The sequence below is a fragment of the Pelodiscus sinensis genome, chromosome 5 (genome assembly GCF_052426305.1).
Source record: "Pelodiscus sinensis isolate ZL-2025 chromosome 5, ASM5242630v1, whole genome shotgun sequence".
Lineage (NCBI taxonomy): Eukaryota > Metazoa > Chordata > Testudines > Trionychidae > Pelodiscus > Pelodiscus sinensis.
The window spans coordinates 72215191-72238328 of NC_143056.1; the positions used below are offsets into that span (position 1 = coordinate 72215191).

General features: G+C 41.6%; 1 protein-coding gene across 19 annotated transcripts in view; it reads right to left on the reverse strand.

Annotated features, from left to right (window-relative positions):
- The window catches only part of GPHN (gephyrin), a 527119-nt gene that overhangs the window by 38497 nt on the left and 465484 nt on the right, over positions 1-23138 (reverse strand). For all 19 annotated transcript variants that reach the window (XM_089778535.1, XM_075927413.2, XM_075927415.2 and 16 more), the window contains one exon: positions 18848-18969. In XM_089778535.1, coding sequence (XP_089634661.1) covers positions 18848-18969 — 122 coding nt within the window. The remainder of the gene's footprint in view (positions 1-18847; positions 18970-23138) is intronic.

The following is a 23138-nucleotide window of genomic DNA, read 5'->3' on the forward strand; positions in this document are numbered from 1 at the left end:
TTTTCTTTGCTGTAATCTACAATAGAGATGAAAAGTTGTGGAGATGATCTGAAAGGTTTAGTTCTGTGGATTTAGAAGGAAAGTGCCTCTCTGACATCTAGGGTGTGCATCTGTGCTTCAGACGTGTTGGTATGTGGCTTTGGAAAGAATACTGGTAAGTATATTGTTTGGTTAAGGTGGAAAGAGGAGTGCACCTTAGGTAAGAACTTAGGATGTGGTCACATGGAGACTTTGTCTTTGAAGAAGATGGTGAAGGGTGGTTCAGCCATTAGGGCTGCCATCTCACTCTATGTGCGAAGTTATTGCCACGAGGAAAGCAGTCTTTAAAGTTAAGTGGTGTAGGGAGCATGTAGCCATCAGTTCAAATTGTGGCTTTGTCAGTGTTGTTAGTACCATGTGAAGGTCCCATGGTTCTCGAGAGACTGCCATGTCTGGGTACAGGAACTGTAGGCCTTTTAGGAATCACTTGGTTATTGGGTGTGTGAACACTATAGTGTCCTCTACCGGTATGTGGAAGGTTGTTATCACTGCTAAATGCACTTTAATGGAGCTCAGAGGTGCAATTGTTTGAGGTGCAGTAAATATTCTAAGATTGCAGGAAGCGGAGCGCCTGTGGTGGAATATTACCATGTTAGGATGAGAGCATCCCTGACGGACTGTTTCCCCATGCTCGCCCTGGAGCAATACATTAGGCATTTTTTGTTGGCTCTGGTGGCGAATAGGTTTATGTATGGGAAGCACTATTGGTTGAATATGTTGTTCAGGATTGTGTAATCGAGTTCCCACTCATGGTCCAGTGGTAAGGCTCTGCTGAGGGCTTCTGCTGTCAAATTGAGGACCCCAGGGAGGTGGCATGCGGTTATGCAGCTGTCTTGGGCTTGACACCAGTTCCAAAGCACAATGGCTTCCTTGCAGAGAGTCTGTGGTCGAGCGCTGCCTTGCTTGTTTATATAAAACATATATGCTGTGTTGTCCGTATATATTCTGATATGAATCCCTTTGGTATGGGGAAGTAATTTTTGGCATGCTAGCCAGACCACCCTGAGTTCGAGGATGTTGATATGTAGAATGCAGTCTGCTGAGGACCGGCCTTGTGCTGTTTGGCCTTTCATATGAGAATCCCCATCCAGTGAGCGAGGCATCTGTTGTGATGACTACTGTGGTTTCTGGACTTTAAAGGGTATGCCTGTGCAGAGGTTGAATGATTTTGTCCACCATTGTAAAGATGCCTTTACTGCATGTGGGAGTGTTAGCGTTTTGGTCATCTGATGTATGTGTGGCTTGTATCTGAGTTGGAGCCAGCCCCGGAGACATCTCATGAATAGTTGTGCATTGGGCACCATGGGATTACACGATGCCATGTGACCTAGAAGTTGTAGATAGTCATGAGCTGTTACTGATGGCATCCCTTGGAGGGATTGTGCCAGTTGGCTGATGCGGATGAATCTCTCGGTAGGCACAGAGGCCCTGACTGTGATGGGATTGAGATGGGCCCTAATAAATTGGATGGATTGGGTAGGCGTCAGCATTGATTTGCCATGGTTTACAAGGAGTCCTAAAGAGTGAAGACAGCTTAGGAGCATGAGAATATGCTGGTGGCACTCATATCTGGTCCTTGGTTTGATAAGGCAGTCATCTAAATAAGGGTAGATAGTGACTCCACATTTCCTGAGATGAGGGGCGACGACTGCTAACACCTTGGAAAATACCCTGGGTGCTGTGGAGAGTCTGAAGGGTAGGACTGTGTATTAGTAATGTTGTAGACCTAAGGTAAAACGAAGGAAACATCTGTGAGTCGGTCATATCAATATGTGGAAGTACACATCTTGTAGGTCGAGAGACAAAAACCAATTGCCAATCTCCAGAGCTGTGATAATGGTGGCCAGTGTGACCATTTTGAATCTCTGTTTTCTTATGTATTTGTTTAGCAATCTGAGATCAAGAATCGGTCTCCATCCTTCTTTTCTACGAGGAAACAGTGCGAGTAAAAACCAGTTCTGTGGAAATCCAGGGGAACTGGTTTTATGGTGCCTAGTTGGAGCAGGTGATCCACCTCTTGCTGTAATATGGTCTTGTGAGAGGGGTCCCTGAAAAGGGACGGCATGGGTGGGTATAGTTGAGGGAAGAAAAGGAAAGGGATACTGTAACCTAAGGAGATAGTTTGTATTACCCACTTGTCAGACGTAATAGTTTTCCAGTCTTGTAGAAATGGTAACAAGCGAAAATGGAATAGTTTTGATACATTTTGAAGCTCTGAGGTGGGTGATGTTGTTTTTGGTCTCTTGACTGCTGTTTCAAATTTTCTTATTGGGTTGGGATGAGCGGCTGGGGTTGTTATTCTGGGGATGTTATCTTTGTTGTCTATTTCGCCCACGCTATTGGTATGGCAGGTGATCTTGCCACTGGTAATAATAAGTAGATTGTGGGTGCCTTGATCTCTGGTATGTTTGGTACCGGAATTGTCTTGCTCTTGTTACAGGTGTTTGGATACCCAGCGAGCGTAGGATAGCCCTGGAATCCTTCTTTGACTGAAGTAATTGGTTGGTCTTTGCCAAGAAGAGCTTCTCACTGTTGAACTGCAGATTGTCCACCAATGGTTGGACTTGGCGGGGAAATGCAGAGGAGTTGAACCGTGAGGCTCGTCTCATAGTCACGGCTGTGGCCGTTGTCCTTGTGGCTGTATATACCACATCAAGGGCAGCTTGTAACGCTATGCGTGATACTGTTTGCCCTTCAGAGATGATAGCTTTGAATTGTGTCTTTTTATTGTAAGTCATATCTTCAGTAAAAGTGTTAAACTTTGTGTAGTTATTAAAATTGTATTTGCTGAGTAATGTGGCGTAGTTTGCTACTTTCATATGAAGTGTAGCCAAAGTGTAAACCTTTTTGCCGAATGAGTCCAATGTTTTATTGTCCTTATTGGATAGAGTGGATCGGTTCTGTTGTTTATTTCTCTGCTGTGCAGCATCCACTATAAGGGAGTTGGGCAGATAAATGTGTTATCACATTTTTATTACTCCAGGATAAAGTAGAGAATGCACCACAGATAGGTCCTTAGATGACTTTGTAGCACTGGAATTGGAATTTCATAACTAATAAGTCAGGTATAATAAATGTATGTTATAGCAAAAGTTTGGATTAAACTTAAATACAAGATGTAGGCCTCAGACAGAGCGCACAGTGTTTAAAGCCGGGTGATCCCATGCCGCGGTAGTATTCTGAGAAAATTATTTGTAATCAGAGGTTTTTTGTTTTTGTTTAACTACAACTAACACTAAACAATATTAACCATTAATAAACTAACATTAACTAACTATGAACAAGTAAACTATGAAGAAAAAGATTCAAGAACGAGAGTACTGAAGAGTTCTGTCAGAAGCCGGAAAAGGTAGAAAGGAACTGAAGGGAGGGGAGGCCGTGCATGTGTGGCTCCCAATGCACTGCTAGAGAAAAATCAGTCCAGAGGCGCGGAGGTGTGGAGCACCCCCAGGGACGCCTCTTGAAGAACTGTATAGTCTATACGCAGCCGAAGAGAGGTAAAGTGGCTCGTTAAATGCAAATTTCTACATCTGTGAAATAGGAATAATATTTAGTTACCTCACAGGTTTTAGTCAATATCAGTTCAGGGCTTTGATTATATAAGAGCAATAGAAAAATTAAGCATTATTATTATTGTATAGGGGAATTATAACCAGTTAAAGGAGATATCTTGCATTTCTCCAGAATCCCTTGAAACACTTAAGTTATATAGGTGTTGTTCTTTTCCTTTTATTTACTAACTACTGAAGAGTCCTTTCTCTCTCCTGTCTCTGGGAATTCATCCGATATGATTTTATTACCCCAGGATAAAGTAGAGAATGCACCACAGATAGGTCCTTAGGTGACTTTGTAGCACTGGAATTGGAATTTTGTAACTAATAAGTCAGTTATAATAAATGTATGTTATAGCAAAAGTTTGGATTAAACTTAAACACAAGATGTAGGCCTCAGACAGGCAGCTTTGATAAGCTCCAGCTCTGTTTGATGTTAGCATGTTAAAGTGAAGGGATGGAATATTGTAATTGTGATGTTAATAGTAGATATATAAAGAAGTTTAATGTTGCATGCTGCAATTCTGTAAACATATTGTTTGTGTGAATGAGAGAGAGAGAATGTTTTAGGAGAAATAAGTGTGAAGGCCACTGCATGCTCAAATGGTCAAAGGACGAGACAGAGACTCAGAAGCACCAAATAATAATCAACTAAGTGAAAGCACACTGAAGACGCAGACTACTGGGGCAGACTGACTAACCCTGAAGCTAGTGGCAAACACCTCTTGATAGGGAACCAATCACAACTTTCGTCGGAAAGACAACACTCAGGAGGGGTCGTCAGCATAGTGATATCAGATGACAGTGAGAACTTCTTCCCAATAAGCATATGTCGTAGGAAGATTGATTGTGATGCTGAATGACTAATTATGGCCTAACAAGGGAAAATGCACAGACCTGCATGGAAGGAAAATCCTATAAAAGAAGGTGTGTCTTGTATGGTTTTCCATGTTCTGTCCTGCTAAGATCAAGACCAAGAGGAGCATCAGTCCAGACTGACATGATGCTCGCTCCTCCCTCGCACCTGATCTATCTGGCCAATAGATTGGGCCGAGCACAACAGACTGGTAAGTATTCCATCAGCGGGGTGTGTGTGTGTAAATGTATATGCTGCTTTATTATACTATCAATAAATGCGGCATGTTGCCTTATCCCACTAAAAAAGATCTCGCATGCTTCTTTTAAGAATAACAACTTCTGCCAGAGAAGTGGGCCTTACTTTGTTTTATGTAGTAAAATCACAACCTTGGATATTGGAAATACTACAGTAAAACTGGAAGACCTTGTTAATGCTAATTAATTAATTTGTTTGGTTTTTTTACTTTAACTATCAGTACAAATTTTAAACTATAAGGTAACAGAGCTTCTGGTAATTTCTCAGCAGGCTGCTTTTTCATATTTCTTTTCTGCTCCCTTTTGCCAGGATTTTCAAATTAATCTTTTCTTCTTTTCAAGAAGGAAATAATCTCAAATACTCTTTTCTACTTTAGATGGCTTTGTACCTTCAATCTTCTGAGAAAACCTTTTAACTTTTCCCTTAAATTCTGCGTAATTACTTTATTTCATCTATTGGACACCAGACTTAAAATTTTAAAAGGTACCTAAATGATTTACGTGTTTAAGTGTAATTTTCAAAAGTGAAAGTCAATGGAATTTAGGCTCTTAAATCTCTAAATCACTTTGAAAATTGGACTTATGAGCCAAATTACTTAAGAGTCTATGAAAATATTACCCCAGCCATGCCTCAACAGTAGATGGGAGTTATGCTTATTTTCCACCATAGAGGTGTAATTACTAAAATTGTAAAGATTCCTGGTACCATCAAACATAGCAAAAATAGTACATTCCTTACTATTTACTTGCTGTTTGATGCTATGTTCTGCCACTGTGCTGTGCTTTTCAGAAACATTCTTCCAGAAATGCTAATTCTGGGAGAAAGTCATGCTTGTGTGAGGGCCATCAAAATAATATTGAACCATGGAGCACATCCGTTGTCCTGGTCCTCTTTATAGATAAAAATTTCATCTCAGTGTGTACCGCACTGGATAGTTTGCTACCTGATACAGAAGATAATCTGTTGCACACAAATTTTAGTTTTAAAAGCTCTTAATTTCTCACCTTTAGATGTTGCTCTATGCTTTCAGGTCCAAATACACACAATAAAACAAGATAGGTTGTCACATAAACAGAGAGGAAAGAATTACATCAGAGTGACATTTGTGATAAAAGTTAGGTCTTTGTATCGTAAAAAAATTGCAATGTGTAGAAACATTTAGGAGTCAAAAGAAGAATGTGCTGGTTGACAAGGTTTACTGGAAGAGGTAGCCTCCATGCCTCATGGAATCATAAAATGCAGAGTTGGAAGGTACCTCAAGAGATTATCTAGTCCTGCCCCTTGCACTGAGGCAGGACCGTCCCTGACAGGCATTGTTCTAACCCAGATGCCAGCAAACTATGTAACGTGGTGACCCAGGAGGAGCCAGCCAACTCCCAGTCAGCATGGTCAGTATAGGTGGCAAGTCCCTAGACTCTTCCCTTCTGCTCCTGCTCTTCCAGCATATGGGTGGCATGGTTGCTGTGCCACCAGCCCCAATGCTCTGAACAGCTCTTGTGCTCCAGGAAGTGCAATCGGAGATGGAGGGTGTGGGGCAGGCTGGATAGGGGGCAGAGGTCCCAGGAAGGCAGTCAAAGGGTAGGGAATGCAGGGGAGGGGATTGGATTAGTAGGTGGAGATTCTGGGAGAGGCAATCAGGGGACAGAGAGGTTGGATAGTAGGCTGGAGGTCTTGGGGGACTGTCAAGGGGTGGGGGGGGGGAGAGTTGGATAGAAGGTGGGAAATCCCAGAAGGGCTGTCAAGGAGCAGGGGGGTTAGAGAGGAGGCAGGTGTCCTGACGGAGGGTTGGACAAGGGGTGGGGACCAAGCTATGCCTAGCTGTTTGGGGAGCAATAGCCCTACCTATCCAGCCCTCCATACAATTTCCATACCCAATGTGGCCCTCAGGCCAAAAAGTTTGCCCACCCCTACTCTAACCTATTCTGAAAAACCTCTGATAGGGATTTCATAACCTCCCTTAGATGCCTATTCCAGTACCTAACTATTCTTATAGTTAGAAAGATTTTCCAAATATCCAATTTAAATTCCCCTTGCTGCAGATTACGCTGATTATTTCTTGTCCTACCTTCAGCAGACACAGAGAAAAACTGATCACTATCCTCTTTGTAACAGCCTTGAACATACACTCAACTCTTTTCAAATAATTATTGGGTTTGGGTATCCCTGGATGCTTTAACTTCTGATTGAAATCTATAAAACAATGTTGTTTGAGCACATCTAGAAGTGAAGATATCTGGGTAAAAACAAAAATGTCAGCTCTTGAATTCTTGTGTCTCTACTAAGTCTAACAGATGGTAGTAGACTGTATTTATTTTTCATACTATCTAGAAAGCTAATTTAATTTTGTCTCATGTGGACATCAGACTAATATTTAGTGCAGAGGCAGTTACTCTGTGCAGTAACGAATGATTTTTGAGACAGTTGTTGCTATGGGCACCTCTAGACTACGTGCGGCTTCTGAAAGAAGATATGCAAATTCGGCTTAAATTTGCATATCTTCTTCCGTTTTTTTCCCCCCGCAGAAGAGGCTTTTCAGATATTTGACCCGTCTACACGGGCCAAATATCGGAACCCCCCCCTTTCGAAAGTCCCGTGTATACCTCCTTTCTCCACTGCCCCTCCCACAGAGGCGTGGCTACTCATGGAGGGGCAGGGCTGGGGGTTCTGCTCCTTTCCCTGCTAATAGGGGCAGCAGTGAAAGAAGCAGAACTGTCAGCAGTAACTCGGACTGCTGTATCACTCCCAGCTTCCCCCCAGATAATGTGGGATGGGAAATGGAGGGGAGGGGAAGAGGTAAGAGTCCCAGGCTGGGGGTTGTGCAGAATCATGTAGGGGCCATGTCAGTGAGGGAGGGGGTCATATGTTTCACCCTCAGCCGGTAGTTTCCCTCCACTCCCGTAGAGATAAGAAATTTTGTTCACTTGCACCACTGGTTCAGCCACACTGCATTCTCCAGGCTGTTCCTTCTTCTCTTGTATTCCTGACCTCCTGGACTTTCACTGCAGGTAGGCATGTTTTGTGAATTGCTATTCTGAAATTTTGCATACGAAGCCTTACATGTAGGCCAAGAGTATGGACATAAACAATACTAAGACGCTCAGAAACTAAACAATAATATTGAAATAATTAATGAAAATAAATAAAAAGTAAAAAGAGTAAGAATATACTATCTATCTAAGGCAAAATACTCAGTGATGGCTTTATATCCAGTTTATATCCAGTTTTGAGTGGACCACTGAAAACTGCACGTGCTAAGAATGATTTTTAAAGTGCACTTAAGAGCTCTTCAGTGACCATCATGATGTTCAAGTGTCTTCTGATCCTTTTAAATATTTGACTGGAATGTGCAGGACTGTGCACCATAGGGTTGGTTAATGGAGTTATATCTTTAACCTGGATGAGCTATTTTATTAAATTACCACCTGTGAATAGTTCATAGAATTGAAATGAAAGAGAAAGTACTTATCTGTAAAACAGTGTTTCTGCAGATTCTTGCACTTGATTTTTAGCTCCTTAATATGAGATTGGTGAACTTCTATGGCCCTTAAAGAATTCTGATCTCAGAGAGCACCAGTAACAGATTATGATAGGGTCTGTGCCCCCTATTGAATGTTAGCTGCCCCACACTGTAGTATGTAAATACTGCTCTCTAAACTTTCCAGCCAGTTCCTTTCCAGTTAGTTCCAAAAATTATTCAAGATAAAAGTATGCTCCAGGGGGAAAAAAAACAGTAATTAGGTGTAAGCAAGGAAACATTAAAAGAATACAATTCCCAAAATCTGAAGGGAGAATTGTGTCACAATAATCTCTTCAAAGAAGCAGAATTATAGGCATGGAAGTTCCCCTCTCTAAAAAAATCATCTGCTAGGATGGATGGATGGATGGAGAGAGACACTCTCTCTCTCTCTCTCTCTCTCTCTCCCTCTGAGAAGCCAGGCTTTAACTAGACCAACTAAACACATTAGAAGCATATTTGCCTTGTCTTCATTAGGCTGTTAACATGAGTTAGCTAACATATGAAAATCCTGCTCTAAAAGCAGCAGCCTCTGAGACAAAGTAAGGATAATCTTGCCTGGGATGAAATGTGTCTTCACGTGGCCTCCCAGGGTTAAGTCTGACCAGGTCATTAAAAAGGAAATACATTTAAATACCCATGCAGACACTGTCTTCTTGGTAACAGCACTGCACCATGAATTAGCATAAAATGTTTAAAATACCCTCGTTGGGCAGTTTTCTAAGGTCAATTGTTAGACCCTAATAAAACTCCCAGGACATTTTGATATAAGTTTACAAAAAAGACTTCCCAAAGGATGGGCATTTATTGTGAAAATAATATTATAAGTAGGATAGACTCATTTAAGTGAAATTTTAGCATTCCTTCGTGAGGAATGTCACGTAAGTCCATGGCCCCAAACAATAAAAATAAAATTCAGTAGTCACTCAAGATCTGGAAGCTCATTAGTTTTACAGGCTGTACTAAAAGCCTCTGGGGCTAATAAAAGTGGAGAAAAGGGAGAACAATTGTACTAGAGCCCTGGACTCAGAGTCCCACTCAAAATGTCTCTAAGTATGGCGAAACGGGAGAGAGTGGGAACCCAGCAAACATGATGTACTAGGGCTCTAAATTTCTCTTGGTGGGTCTGACTGCCTCCTTTCCAAGTACCAAATTCAGCTGTTGAAACAGATCTTCATCAGCTTAGTTAGGATCCTATTATTATCCCAAGACACAAGAGGCTTTTTAATGGAGAGGGGGTCAATATATCAAGCTTCTCATGAACTTGAGGGTAAAGGGACTGCAATTACTTTTTTATTTGAGACATATTTGGGTAGAATTTGCTTTGTTTTAAACTAGGTTCTGACAAACAACGTTTGTGCTTGAAAAAGTTTTGTGCTTGATTGAGAGGCCCAATTATAGGGCAAATCTTTTTTCTATTTGGAATAGAAAAAATTAGGTCCTTGCAAAAAGTTTTCACTGTGGCAGGAGGACATATATCACCCACTCAGACACACTGTGCATATATACCCTATTTTCCGGCGTATAAGGCGACTGGGCGTATAAGACGACCCCCTAATTTTCTAGTTAAAACATAGGTTTTCGCCTATACTAGCCGTATAAGACTACCCCCCCTTAAGAGGCCAACCGGCAGCGCTCCAGCTGCTCTGCCCCAGGGTCCACAACAAAAGCCTGGTCTGCTGGGGGAGGGGGGCGCACTAGCTGCGCCCCCCCCCCCAGCAAACCAGGGACACAGGGAGCAAAGCCGCAACGGCAGCAGGGTGCCGTGCCTCTGAGGCTTTGCTCTGGCAAAGCCTCAGAGGCGCGGGACCCCGCCGCTACTGCCGCTTTGCTCCCGGTGCCCCTGGTCTGCTGGGGACCGTCTCCAGCATACCAGGGACACCGGGAGCAAAGCCTCTGAGGATGCCGGTAGCAGGACAGCTGCGGCGCGTCTGGGCTGTCCCGCTGCTGGCTTCCCCCGAGGCTTTGCAAAGCCCCTCCGCGGCTTTGCTCCGCTTCTTCCTGGTCTGCAGACCAGGGAGACGTGGAGCAGCTTTTCTCGCCCCGGAGTACACGGGCGGCGGGACCGCGAGGTCCCGCAGTCCGTGTCCTCCGGGGCGAGAAAAGCCCTGTTCGTACCTGCAAGTCGGGGACTCCCTGTATGTTTATACCCAGCATATAAGACGACCCCCGATTTTTGGGGGATGTTTTTTTAGTATAAAAAGTCGTCTTATACGCCGGAAAATACGGTACCTCTAATCTGCCAGGATGAGGGTTCCTATTTGGGATCGAGTGAGGTGCAAGGGTTTTGCATGATGATCTGAAGTTAGAATCTCAGTTTGATGGAATCTTCTTTACCCAACAGCAACAGATTATAGAATCAGATCTGTTTGGGACAGTATAGGGTTAAAAGGGAAAATTAAGTATTTCACTCTTCCTAGGTTTGCCAGAGACAGCGCTGCCAGAGTCACTTAAGGGAAAGTGTTCAGGAATCTTATTATAAGAGGTTGGAATCCACTGCTAATGCAGTTTCTTCCTGATGCCATGATGAGAAGTCTGGCAGCTCCATGTTCAAGTGGGTGGGACCTCCAATATTCCTAGCTGAAGGAAAAACTTATCTGCCACTGATCCAGAGATTGCTCAGGAAAATCTATTACAGACTAACTAAACCAGTATGTGATCTTCTCCTGCCAGGTATGGAATGTGTAATCAGATGTCTTCTGTCTTAGTTATGTAAAATATGGTGATGCAATTTTCCATTTGAACAAGTACCAGCTTCTGGGGTATTAGGCTTCTGAAAATTCTTATAATCTGTAAGATCCCACTTAAGTCCAAATCATTTCTGTGTGGTTGTTTCTGTGGAGATCAGCTTCCCTACTTGTAGAGTCCATTTGTGTTAGCTCTTCATTTCAGGCTGGAAGCACTCGTGGTCCCTGTGATTTGGACATGGGGGCTTTGGAAGCCCACTCCTATTTGGAAACTGCCCTGGACATTCACCAGGACAGACAGGTGCAAAGCAGATCCATTACCTGGATGCAATGTGAAAGTCTTTGTGAGGCTTGCTTTCACTGGGATCTCAAGATCCACTATGGTTACTGCATGTGGAGTTCTATGTATACAGCTATATTTTCTAGAACCAACATTCATATAGTATGTTTTAAACGGTGACCTGCTGACTCATCCATATCCTTTCTGCCAGACAGCTGATATCCTGGATCAAATGTTGGGACAGAGGTTTTGAGCTGAATTGCTTTATTCAGGGCTTCTAGGTATTCCAGTTGTGTGCTGTGGACAAGCTCGGGAATTTGGGTAGTTTATCATGGATTCTACTAACTCCAAAACAATAGTGTTAACTATTAATCTTTTGATACACTGGAGAATGGTGTTGTTCATCAGCTAATCATTCATCCAAGCTATATCTTGACTTTAGCAAAGCTTTTTATATGATCTACCACAATATTCTTGCCAGCAAATTAAGGAAGCATGGATTGGATAACTGGACTGTAAGATGGATAGAAAGCTGGTTAGATTGTTGGGCCCAATGGATAGTGATCAACGGCTCGATGTCAGGTTGGTGGTTGGTTTCTAGCGGAGTAACCCAAGGATCTGTTCTGAGACCGGTTTTGTTCAACATTTTTATTAATGATCTGGATGAGGGGATGGATTGCACCCTCAGCAAGTTTGCAGATGACACTAAACTAAGGAGAGAGGTAGATATGTTTGAGGGCAGGGATAGAGTCCAGAGTGACCTAGACAGATTAGAGGATAGGGCCAAAAGAAATCTGATGAGGTTCAACAAGGACAAGTACAAGTACAGAGTCCTGCACTTGGGATGGAAGAATCCCAAGCATTGTTATAGGCTGGGAACCGAATGGCTAAGTAGCAGTTCTTCAGAAAAAGACCTGAGGATTACAGTGGATGAGAAGCTGGATATGAATCAACAGTGTGCCCTTGTAGCCAAGAAGGCTAATGGCATATCAGGGTGCATTAGGAAGAGCATTGCCAGCAGTTTTAGAGAAGTGATTATTCCCCTTTATTCGGCTCTAGTGAGGCCACATCTAGAGTATTGTGTCCAGTTCTGGGCCCCCACTATAGAAAGGATGTGGATGCACTGGAGACGGTCCAGTGAAGGGCGACCAAAATGATTAGGAGGCTGAAGCTCATGACCTTTGAGAAGAGATGGAGGAATTTGGCTTTATTTAGTCTGCAGAAGAGAAGAGTGAGGGGAAATATGATAGCAGCCTTCAATTTCCTGAAGGGAGGTTCCAAAGAGGATGGAGAGAGGCTGTTCACAGTAGTGATGGATGGCAGAACAAGGAGCAATGGTCTCAAGTTACAGTGGGAGAGGTCTAGGTTGGATATTAGGAAAAACTATTTCAGTAGGAAGGTGGTGAAGCACTGGAATGGGTTTCCTAGGGAGGTGGTGGACTCTCCATCCCTAGAGGTTTTTAAGTCTCAGCTTGACAAGCCCTGGCTGGGTTGATTTAGTTGGGATTGGTTCTGTCTTGGGCAGGGGTCTGGACTTGATGAACTCCTGAAGTCTCTTCCAGCTCTATGATTCTAAGTTGGGGAACACATTAATTCCCATCCTATGCAATTAGGCCATGACAACTATGGTCTAATAGTCAAATACATAAAATAGTTTATGATGTTTCCTTCAAGAAATATGAGATAATTCTTTTGCTTGGGAAATATCCCAGTATTCAGGTGAATGTCCACAAGGTCCTAACTACACAGCTGGTCATGCTTCCATAGAAGGGGCTTTCGGGCTCCTATGATGACCATTTCTCTTTGACTATATAGCGATTAAAATCCTTGACATTCAGGTTAAGCTAATGTTCCCCAGATTTGACTCAAGAAGCTTCTGAAATACCTCTCCCCCCAATTTCTGTCGCTTCATGGTGCATATCTGAAGACTTTCTCTTCCAACATAGATTGGATTTCCTGCATCATCCTTTCCTCATATAAAGGAATCTAAGAATATTTTAAGGTAAGGGTGGGGAAAATCTGGAGAATTTTCTGAAAATCTGATCTTGTAGCCCCAAAGAACAATGTCCAGGGCCCATGTGTTTGAAGTGACCAGGGCCATCATTGATAAGAAGCACCAGTTTTGACAAATAGGTCCTATTATTCTACAGGTTACATAAATGCTCCAGAATCCTTCAAAAACCCTTTGGGTTTGATATCTGCTGAAAGAGGCTGCTAAGGCCTAGAGTCCTCTCCAGGGGAAAATGAGTTTCCTTGAACCCATATCCGAGATGTTATGGAGGAATTGCAAGGATCATCCGGCACTCTGACTACTATCTCATGTTACTTGTCCATGTGGGCACTAATGATACTGTGAGGTATGCCCCTGAGCAGATCAGAAGTGACTACATAACTCTGGGGGTACATGTGAAGGAGTTTGGGGTGCAGGTAGTGTTCTCTTCAATCCTTCTGGTCAAGGGCCCAGGCAGAGAGAGATCCATCCTGGAGGTGAATGCCTGGCTGTGAATATGGAGAGCTTTGGCTTCTTTGAGCATGGGATGCTGTTCCAGGAAGAAGGACTGCTAAGCAGAGATGGAGCCTACCTATCAAGCAAGGGGAAGAGAGTATTTGGACACAGATTGGCTAACTTAGTGAGGAGGGCTTTAAACTAGGTTTAACAGGAGCAGGTGACCAAAGCCCATAGGTGAGTCATAAACATGGCGACCTGGGAGATGGGTCAGAAACTGGGGGGGAGCATGGGCAGTAATAGAAGGGTTAAAGGAGAGATAAGACAGAATTGAGTAGCAAAATCAAATAAGTATCTTAGTTGTCTGTATTTTAATGCGAGAAGTATGGGGATGAAGCAAGAAGAACTTAAGATGCTAGTAAGTAAACAGTACTAGGACATAGTTGGCATCACAGAGACTTAGTTGGATAATGCATATGATTGGAATACTGGTACAGAATGATACAGCTTTTTCACGAAGGACAGGCAGGGAAAAAGGGAGGTGGCGTTGCCTTATATAAATTAAAATATATACACTTGGACTGAGGTTGAGACGGACATAGGAGACAGACTTTTTGAGAGGTCTCTATGTAAGGATAAAAGGGGTAAAAAACAAGGGTGATGCCATGGTAGGGGTATATTTCAGACCACCTAACCAAGAAAAAGAGATGAAGCTTTTTTTGAACTACGTAACACTATCGTCCAAAGCACAGGATGTGGTGGTGGCTGGGGACTTCAACTATCCAGACGTCTATTGGGAAAACAACATAGCAGGGCACAGACTATCCAACAAGTTTTTAGAATATATTGGGGATAGTTATTTTATTTCAGAAGGGAGAGAAAGCTACTTTGGGGAGGCTTTTCTAGATTTGATTTTTAACAAATAGGGAGGAACTGATTGAGAATTTGAAAGTGGAAGGAAGGTTGGGTGAAAGTGGTCATGAAATAATACAATTCATGATTCTAAGAAATGGTAGGAGGGAGAATAGCAAAATAAAGACAATGGATTTCAAGAAAGCAGACTCTGGCAAACTCAGGGAGCTGTTAGGCAAGGTCCCAGGGGAAGCAAGATTAAGAGGAAAAACAACTGAAGACAGTTGGCAGTTTTTCGGGAGACCTTATTAAGGATGCAAAAGCAAACTATTCCATTGCGTAGAAAACATTGGCAGTATGGTAAGAGACCACTCTGGCTTAACTAGGGGATTCTGAATGATCTAAAAATCAAAAAGGAGTCCTTTCAAAGTGGAAACTAGGTCAAATTGCAGTGGATGAATCTAAACAAACAACACAAGTAGATGGGGCAAAATTAGAAAGACAAGGGCACAAAATGAGCTCAATCTAGCTAGAGACATAAAGAGTAAAAAGAAAACATTTTACAAATATATTAGAAGCAAGAAGGCCAAGGACAGGGTAGGCCCATTACTCAATGAAAAGGGGAAAACAATGACAGAAAATGTGGAAATGGCAGGGGTGCTTAACTATTTTTTGTTTTGGTTTTCACCAAGAAGGTTGGTGGTGATTGGATGCTTATTATAGTGAATGCTGGAGAAAAGGAGGTAGGTTCAGAAGTTAAAATAGGAAAAGAACAAGTAGGAAAGTTAGATGTCTTCAAGTCACTAGTGCCTGATGAAACGTATCCTAAAATACTCAAGTTCATTGAGTCATTATCTATCATCTTTAAAAAGTCATGGAAGATGGGAGAGATTCCAGAAGACTGAAAGAGCAAATATAGTGCCCATCTATAAAAAAGGGAAATAAGAATAACGCAGGAAACTACAGAGCAATCAGTTTAACTTCTGTGCCAGGAAAGATAATGGAGCAAATAATTAAGGAATCAGTTTGCAAACATCTGGAAGACAATAAGGTGATAAGTAACAGTCAGTATGGATTTGTAAAGAACAAATCATGTCAAACCAATCTGAAAGCTTTCTTTGATAGGATATCAAGCCTTGCGGATAAGGGGGAAGTGGTGCACATTGTATACCTAGACTTAAGTAAAGCATTTACTACAGTTTCGCATTAGCTTCTTAAAAATAAACTAGGGAAATGCAACCTAGACACAGCTACTATGAGGTGCGTGCATAGATGGTTGGATAAACGCTCCCAGAGAGTAGTTATCAATGGTACATAGTCATGCTGGGAGGGCATAACAAGTGGGGTTCCACAGGGTTCTGTACAATATCTTCATCAATGATTTAGATAATGGCATAGACAGTACTCTTATAAAGATTGTGGATGATACCAGGCTGGAAGGGACTGCAAGAGCTTTGGAGGATAGGGTCAAAATGATCTGGACAACCTGAAGAAATGGTCTCAGGTAAATAGGATGAAATTAAATAAGAACAAATGCAAAGTACTCCACTTACGAAGGAACAGTGAGTTTCACAATGCAAACTGGGAAATGACTATGTAGGAACAAGTACTTCAGAAAGGGTTGTAGGAGCCATAGGGGACCAAAAGCTAAATACAAGTTCACAGTGTGACACTGCACAAAAAGGAAAAAAAAAATCCACCATAATTTTGGGATATATTAACAACAGTGTTGTAAGCAAGACAGAAGAGGTAATTCTTCTGCTTTGATCTGCATTCATTAGGTCTCATCTGGAATACTGTGTTTTGTTCTGGGTGTCACATTTCAGGAAAGATGTGGACAAATTGGAGAAAGTCTAGAGAGGAATAACAAAAATGATTAAAAGTCTAAAAAACATGATCTATGTAGGAAGATTGAAAGAACTGGGTTTGTTTAGTCTGGAGAAGAGAAGACTGAGATGGGGACATTATAACAGTTTTCAAATACCTAAAAAGTTGTTACAAGGAGGAGGGAGAAAAATTATTCTCCTTAACCTCTGATGATAGGACAAGAAGCAATAGTTTTAAATTGCAGCAAGGGAGGTTTAGACTGGACATTAGGAAAAACTTCCTAACAGTCATGGGAGTAATGCACTAGAATAAATTGCCTAGAGAGATTGTGGACTCTCCATCATTGGAGATACTTAACAGCACCTTAGACAAATATCTGTCAAGGATTATATAGATGATGCTTAGTCCTGTCATGAGTGCAGAGGACTGGACTTGATGGCTTCTTGAGGTTCCTTCCAGTTCTAGTATTCTATGTTTCTATGATATGTAAATGTTAGACCTAAATTTTGAAGTGGAGACTTTCTATTTCCTCCCTTGAACAAGGGACCAAAAGGAAAACACTCTTCTCCAAGAGAACCAAGTGCAGCTGTTGTTTCTTTTGACTTCTGCGGTGTTGGTCTATCTGATTCCCAAAACAAATTTTCTCTAGTGTATCTTGGGCTCTTTCTGGACCTCTAGTTGGAATTCCAAGTTCTACAGAGAAACAAACTTGTGGACATCCACCTGTAGGCAGTGGTCTCTAAAACTATATCAGTCACATAAAAAACTGCCTAAACCAAGCTAATCCCTTTTTGTAGATGAGAGTATAGGAAGAATGACGAGAACTGACCAGAGAAAAGGTTTTGACAATTTCATTTGACTTTTTGGCCATGAAGTCTTGGAAGTACATGATATGAAGGGTTATAACTGCAGATTGGTAAACATTTATTTTGAATGAATCCAAAGGCACAGCATTGGGTTCTGGGGTGCAGTACTGTAATTCAACTAAAATCAATCATCTTGGATTTATGTCAGAAAAATTAGGGAAAGGTGGTATCATCCTATGAAGAGCTATCTTCTTTGTGTTCCTCTGTATAGAATATGTATTTAGCATCAGATGAATCCTCTCCCATGCATCTGAATTCAAATTACTACTACCATTATCCTGAAACTTAGGCAGTCCTACTCTAACATCTTAAATGTTATAGGTAATGGAGAGATCTAGAGCAATACTAGAGCTTCAGTAAGCAGTAGCAATGACTGAGACTGAGACCCTTGATGCAACTGGTGCTTGATGTGCTAGTGTGAAATCCAAAGCGTCCATGTCAGGAGCAACAATTTTCAGGATGCAAGGTTGTGCCTCAATATAAAAAGTGATCAATTTGTTCCTAGAGACTCTATAACTGCTGATACAGGGTATACTGAGTGGCTACCCCACTCTGACCTGAAGGGTCTAAAATTCCAGGGCCACAGCAGCTTAACAATCAAGAGACTTACTCCCAGGGTTTAAGCCTGTGTTTTGGAACTGGCTTCAGTGACCAATAAGAGTGTATGGACACACCAGGACACACTAGCTACTTAAGTATGTTGGACTGAGCTGGTGCAGTCTTTGTAGTCTGTTAGTCAGTTCAACACACACAAAGAGAAATAAGAGGAAGTCCAACGCCTAGGCATCAAGAGTAGAGAAAATAGCTCAGAAAATGTGTAATGATGACAATCTTTAGCCACCTCAGTTTCAACCAACTACAGACATTTCACAGTCCTGTTAAGGAAGGAACACCAAACACTGCAAACATTTCTGCTTCAGCTTTCAAAAGCAGAACTTAGTCAGATGAATAAAATGACTTGACAAAAGAAGTGTAACTAACAGCAGTCAAAACAGAACTCACTGGAGGACAACACTTAAATTTTTTTTTTGCATACTTGGATGTATTTCTGTAACTCTGTTTTTTCAGTACTCCACAGTCAAGAGTGGGATGTTGCCCATAAGACAGTGATTTAAAAATCTGACAAAAAGTTAAATTCTAAATTAATCTTAATATGGAAAATAAATTGTGAGACACTTTCTTAAAAATCAGGAACACTGGGATTTCTGTACAATATATTCTCCAAATGCAGGTTTTTAACTTATTAAATACAATGTGCTTATATCCATGATGAGGCTGCATGAATAAATAGCACAACATGCCACCATTCAAGTGCTGGTATTATTATCCTGTCCCAATTTATACTCAGCTCATATTGCAGGGAGCAGAGGCAATGCTACAATTGTACAATAAGAGAAAGACTAAACAAGATAAACATCACTCATTAAAAACATTCTTATCAGACTATTCCTCATACTACTAGGGTGGATCATGTTAAATTCCATACTGAGAAGAAAAATAAAAAAGTACTCCTCCTCCAAAATGAATACCACCACAATGCTGTGATACTTGCAGCAAGCAGAATAGTGAATGCAGCTTCTGCTATGTTTTCTTTACCCATTGCTGTTAACGCGCACCATATGAATGTGAAGTAACAATAGATGTTAATCTTTATTAACACGTGGTACTTACTTATCTCCCACAATTCCCAAGTTGATTGTTGGGTAGCCGTGTTCTTGAATTGTGGCTAGGAGAGTGGAACGGTTACTGTCTCGGATCTTTCCTGGTAAGAGGTCATCCTCAGGATTCAACAACTGTAAAACAGAGCCATACTACCAATCATTCACTTCAGAGTGTTATGTGCCTTTGCTCATGGGAAACTTTTTGCTTTTGAAGGTGGATATGATTCCTACTGACACTTATGACAAATCAGTCAATGTGTGTCTGTAAATAGGTTCTGTGAATTCAGAACCTATAAAGCAATTTAAGCCGAAAAGCCATGTGGTTGAGACACTGACTGGTAAAGCAAAATAAAAAGTTTTTCTGATTCTTACTTGAATTATTTCAATGTATCAATGTCTGCAAACCCTCTTGTCATGGGGAATATCAGACTTCCAATTTCATTCAGAATAAAATCAAAATAAACACTTAATTTGTAACTGTTTCCAAGTTGATGGATAGATCTGCTTGTTCTGATCTTATTGACACCTTAAGCTGCCACGTTAATGCTGCAACAACCAAGAATAATAAAGTCTAGTGTCTGCTCCATTTGGAAGACACATTTTAAATGTGGAAACCTACAGCAGCTTAAAAGATGAAAATTTAAACAGTTTCATATACTAACCAGGTAATTCTTTAAATAACATCCATTTTAGATGAAAAATGGGCTATTTTAAGGGGTAGAAAGATGACAATAATAATGATGATCTTACATTTACATAGCATCTTTTATCCTGAAGGATGCCAAAGTATCTAACAAACATACAGACATGTTTTACACACTAGGAATCCTTTCATTCATGTCTGAAATACCTTAGCCTTTCAGATGGACTGTATTGCTGATTAACAGCATGCAACAACACAACTGTTGAGGACAGGAGATGAAGGAGAATGCTGTATCAATTTGAAAATACAGTCAGGATGTTAGATAGAAAGAATATAATTACTCAGATTGGAACTTGGCTAGGTCACAACAGTGTGGCTAGCACTCCCCTATTGTGAAAAGACTGGATCTAAGTTTACAATTTTATACAAAAGATGCACACAGGGAACAACAGGTCCCACTTACTAATCACTCTTTGAGGCATTCTGAGCTTTCTCTGGAGGTATCTACTGCACAGCTTATTCCTGCCTATTTTAGGAGGTCTCTTAAGATTTCAGCCCAAGGCTGGTTGGCATTCTGCAGTCAAAGAATAATTTTCATTGGGGTTGTGTAAGCATTAAACATTTCAACAAGCTGCATCACCCACAAAATGTGAATGGAGATTTATTTTTATGGCTCTATTTTACATATCAAAGATTTAAAACTTAAATACTTCAAAGGCTTTCAATAGGATGAGACTACAGCCAGGGTTTATTTTAGTGTTTAGACTTCAAAAGGATTGCCTCAGAAGAGCACAGTCAAGATGTTAGGTCAAAATGTACATTTGAGGTAACTAGATTTTTTAAATACAGCACGGTTACTACAATAATAAAAGTGATTTTCTAGTTGGTCAAGATGAGGACTTTGAATTCAATTAAATATATAAGTTGTTTTTTTATATAAATTGCTCCAAGTGCTTCATCTTCCTCACAGGGCTATTGCCCAGAAGTACATGAAACAGCTATTTAAAATTTCCCCTGGCACTAGTATACATCTTTGAAATACTGTGGTGTTGCCGCCATGATGTTTCCAGGATGTTAAGAAACAAGATGGGTCAAGTAATATCTTTTATTGGACCAACTAAGACATTACTTCATCCACTTTGTCTTTCATAAATCCTTTGCCATTCATGTTTCTAATTTTGAAATTTTTGCAATGAGTATTAGAAATAAGAAAAGAATTACAGGCCATTTGGCGGCTGTTTATATTTCTGTGAACACGGTAAAAGAAATAACCTGTAGTTTTATTGAGGATTTGGGTTTTATAGTTCATTTGAAAGCTCTGCAAAGAAAACATGTGCAGTACTATATTTTTAATTTAATTTCTCATGCATACCTGCTAAGAGTAGGCATCAACTTTTTTGGGACTTACATATAGAGAATTAGGGAGCTTGTTATTCATTAACATATTAACTACATCCCTAATTCTTAGGTTATGTCCCCTTCTGTTGCACTTATATGGCCTTATAACTATAATACACAAGGTTGAAATCCTGATCTCACCAAAGGCAATGGGAGTTTGCTATTAACTTCAGTGGAGCCAGGATTGCACTCTGAGTACCTGCTTCTTCTTGACACCCCTTGATAAAGGCTTGTATAAGTCATTTTCCCTCTACATTTGAGGATGTGACCAATTTAAATTTATGGAAGGTGGGGAATGGAAAATGGGGAAAGAGCAGCAGCAACCCAAGCTTTCTCATATTAAAATTTAATAGGTTGTGCTAAATGGGAACCTTTTTATTCTGATGTTCCTGAGATTGAACAGGATAGAGCCCTCGTCTTAAACTGCATTGCAAGAGGTTATCTGGATTTCAGTGTATCCTTTTAAGAGCAAAAATTTGTGGTTCCCAACAAGGCTGCTTTTCCCCAGAAGGAAGAAAGAGAATGGAGAGTCATGAAGGACTTCATCCTTGTTTCCATTATTGCTTACTTGTTTGAAACTTCCTAATGACAAATCTGCATGTCCCCATGCAGGAGGCTAGTTGCTCTAGGTATATGATCTTGTCAGAACTTCCAAACTAAGCAGTGTTGGGCTGCGGTATTAGTTAAATAGAGCCACTATTTAGACTACTAAAGCAAATTGTTCAGTAGGTGGAACTCATCCATGCTCTGAATCAGGTTACTTCAAAGTCTTAGAATAGTTACACAGGTCAGTGGCTCAAAAGATGTAGTTCTGTAAACTAGAAGCGGTAAAGTATGTTATATTCTGACCATACCCAACCATATCCCTAGCTCTCCTTAGAATACTCACTGTGCTGGTGAGGAAAAATAGCTGACATAGGACTGGATATGCTAGCTCTGTGCCTACTGTGGCTTGCCCAAGGATCTGGCCCATATTCTTGTGTGGAGGAAAACAAAATAAAAAACAGTTACCTACCTTTTTGTAATTGTTGTTCTTTGAGATGTGTTGCTTATGTCCATCTAATTCTAGGTGTGTGCATGCCCTTGTGCACAGTAGACAGAGACTTTTGCATTAGCAATATCCAAAGGGCTGGCTGTGGTGCCCTCTGAACTGCCACACTCATGCAGGGGTATGTTAGCTGCCACCAGCTTTATGCCTGCTCAGTTCCTTCTTGCCAGCGACTCCAACACAAGGGTAGGCGGGCAAGTAATGGAATCATCTTTTCTTCTTTGAGTGCTTGCTCATATCAATTCCATTTTAGGTCACTCATAAGCAGTATCTATGGAGGTGGACTCAGAATTCACCTCTTGGCACCTTGGAGAATTGCAAGCCAGCATCATTCTGGGCCTGCTGGCTAAGTGCATAGTGGGACAGAAGGTATGAACCGACAACCAGATGGCTGCCCTAGAAATGTCCTGGATAGACACCTGAGCCAAAAAGTTTGCTGAAGAGGCCTGCGCCCTGGTAGAGTGGACGGTGATGATTGCTTGCAGAGGGGGGGCGGGCTGTCAATATAGAAAGGCCTATGTCATCTGACTCCGTCTCTGACTTGTGGTTTTAGGAAGAAGACTGGTAAGCAATTGAGTTGTAAATACTGATCAAAACTGTTAACTGATTAAATTATTAAAATTATATTGTTTAACTGGTTAACCATTAGGGGCCAGGGCAGCCACAGTGAGTGAGAGTGAGTGTGTGTGTGTGGAGTCTTACTGTTGCTAAAGCAGGCATTTTGGTCCAGATCCGCTGGAGCTGGGGCCACTGCGGTGTGGCTAGGAGCCAGGTCCCGGGTGTCTAGAGCTGAGGCTGCTGCTGGGAGCCGCTGAGAACTGGGACTGCGGTTACTGGGGCCGCAGCATGGCTGGGAGCTGGGGTGCCTGGGGCCACCAAGAAATGGAGCCATGGCCAGGAGATGGGACTGCAATGCAGCCGGGAGACAGGGCCATAAAGGCTGCTTCAGCATGGCCAGGTTCAGGCTGGGTCTCGGGCTGCTGGCACTGCTAAAGGTGGGTCCACTGGGGCTGGAATCTGGGGCCACTGGCACATGGCTGAATTCCGCCTGCCTGCCATGTGGCCCTCCTGCCACCCTGACTTCAGATTCCTGCCAGCTGGCTCCAAGTGGCTAGTAGACCAGTTAACCGGTTACCAAATAAGTATTCCGGTAAGTGCAATGCTTATCAGGTAACCAGTTAACCTTTTACATCCCTAGTAAGTAAGTATCTT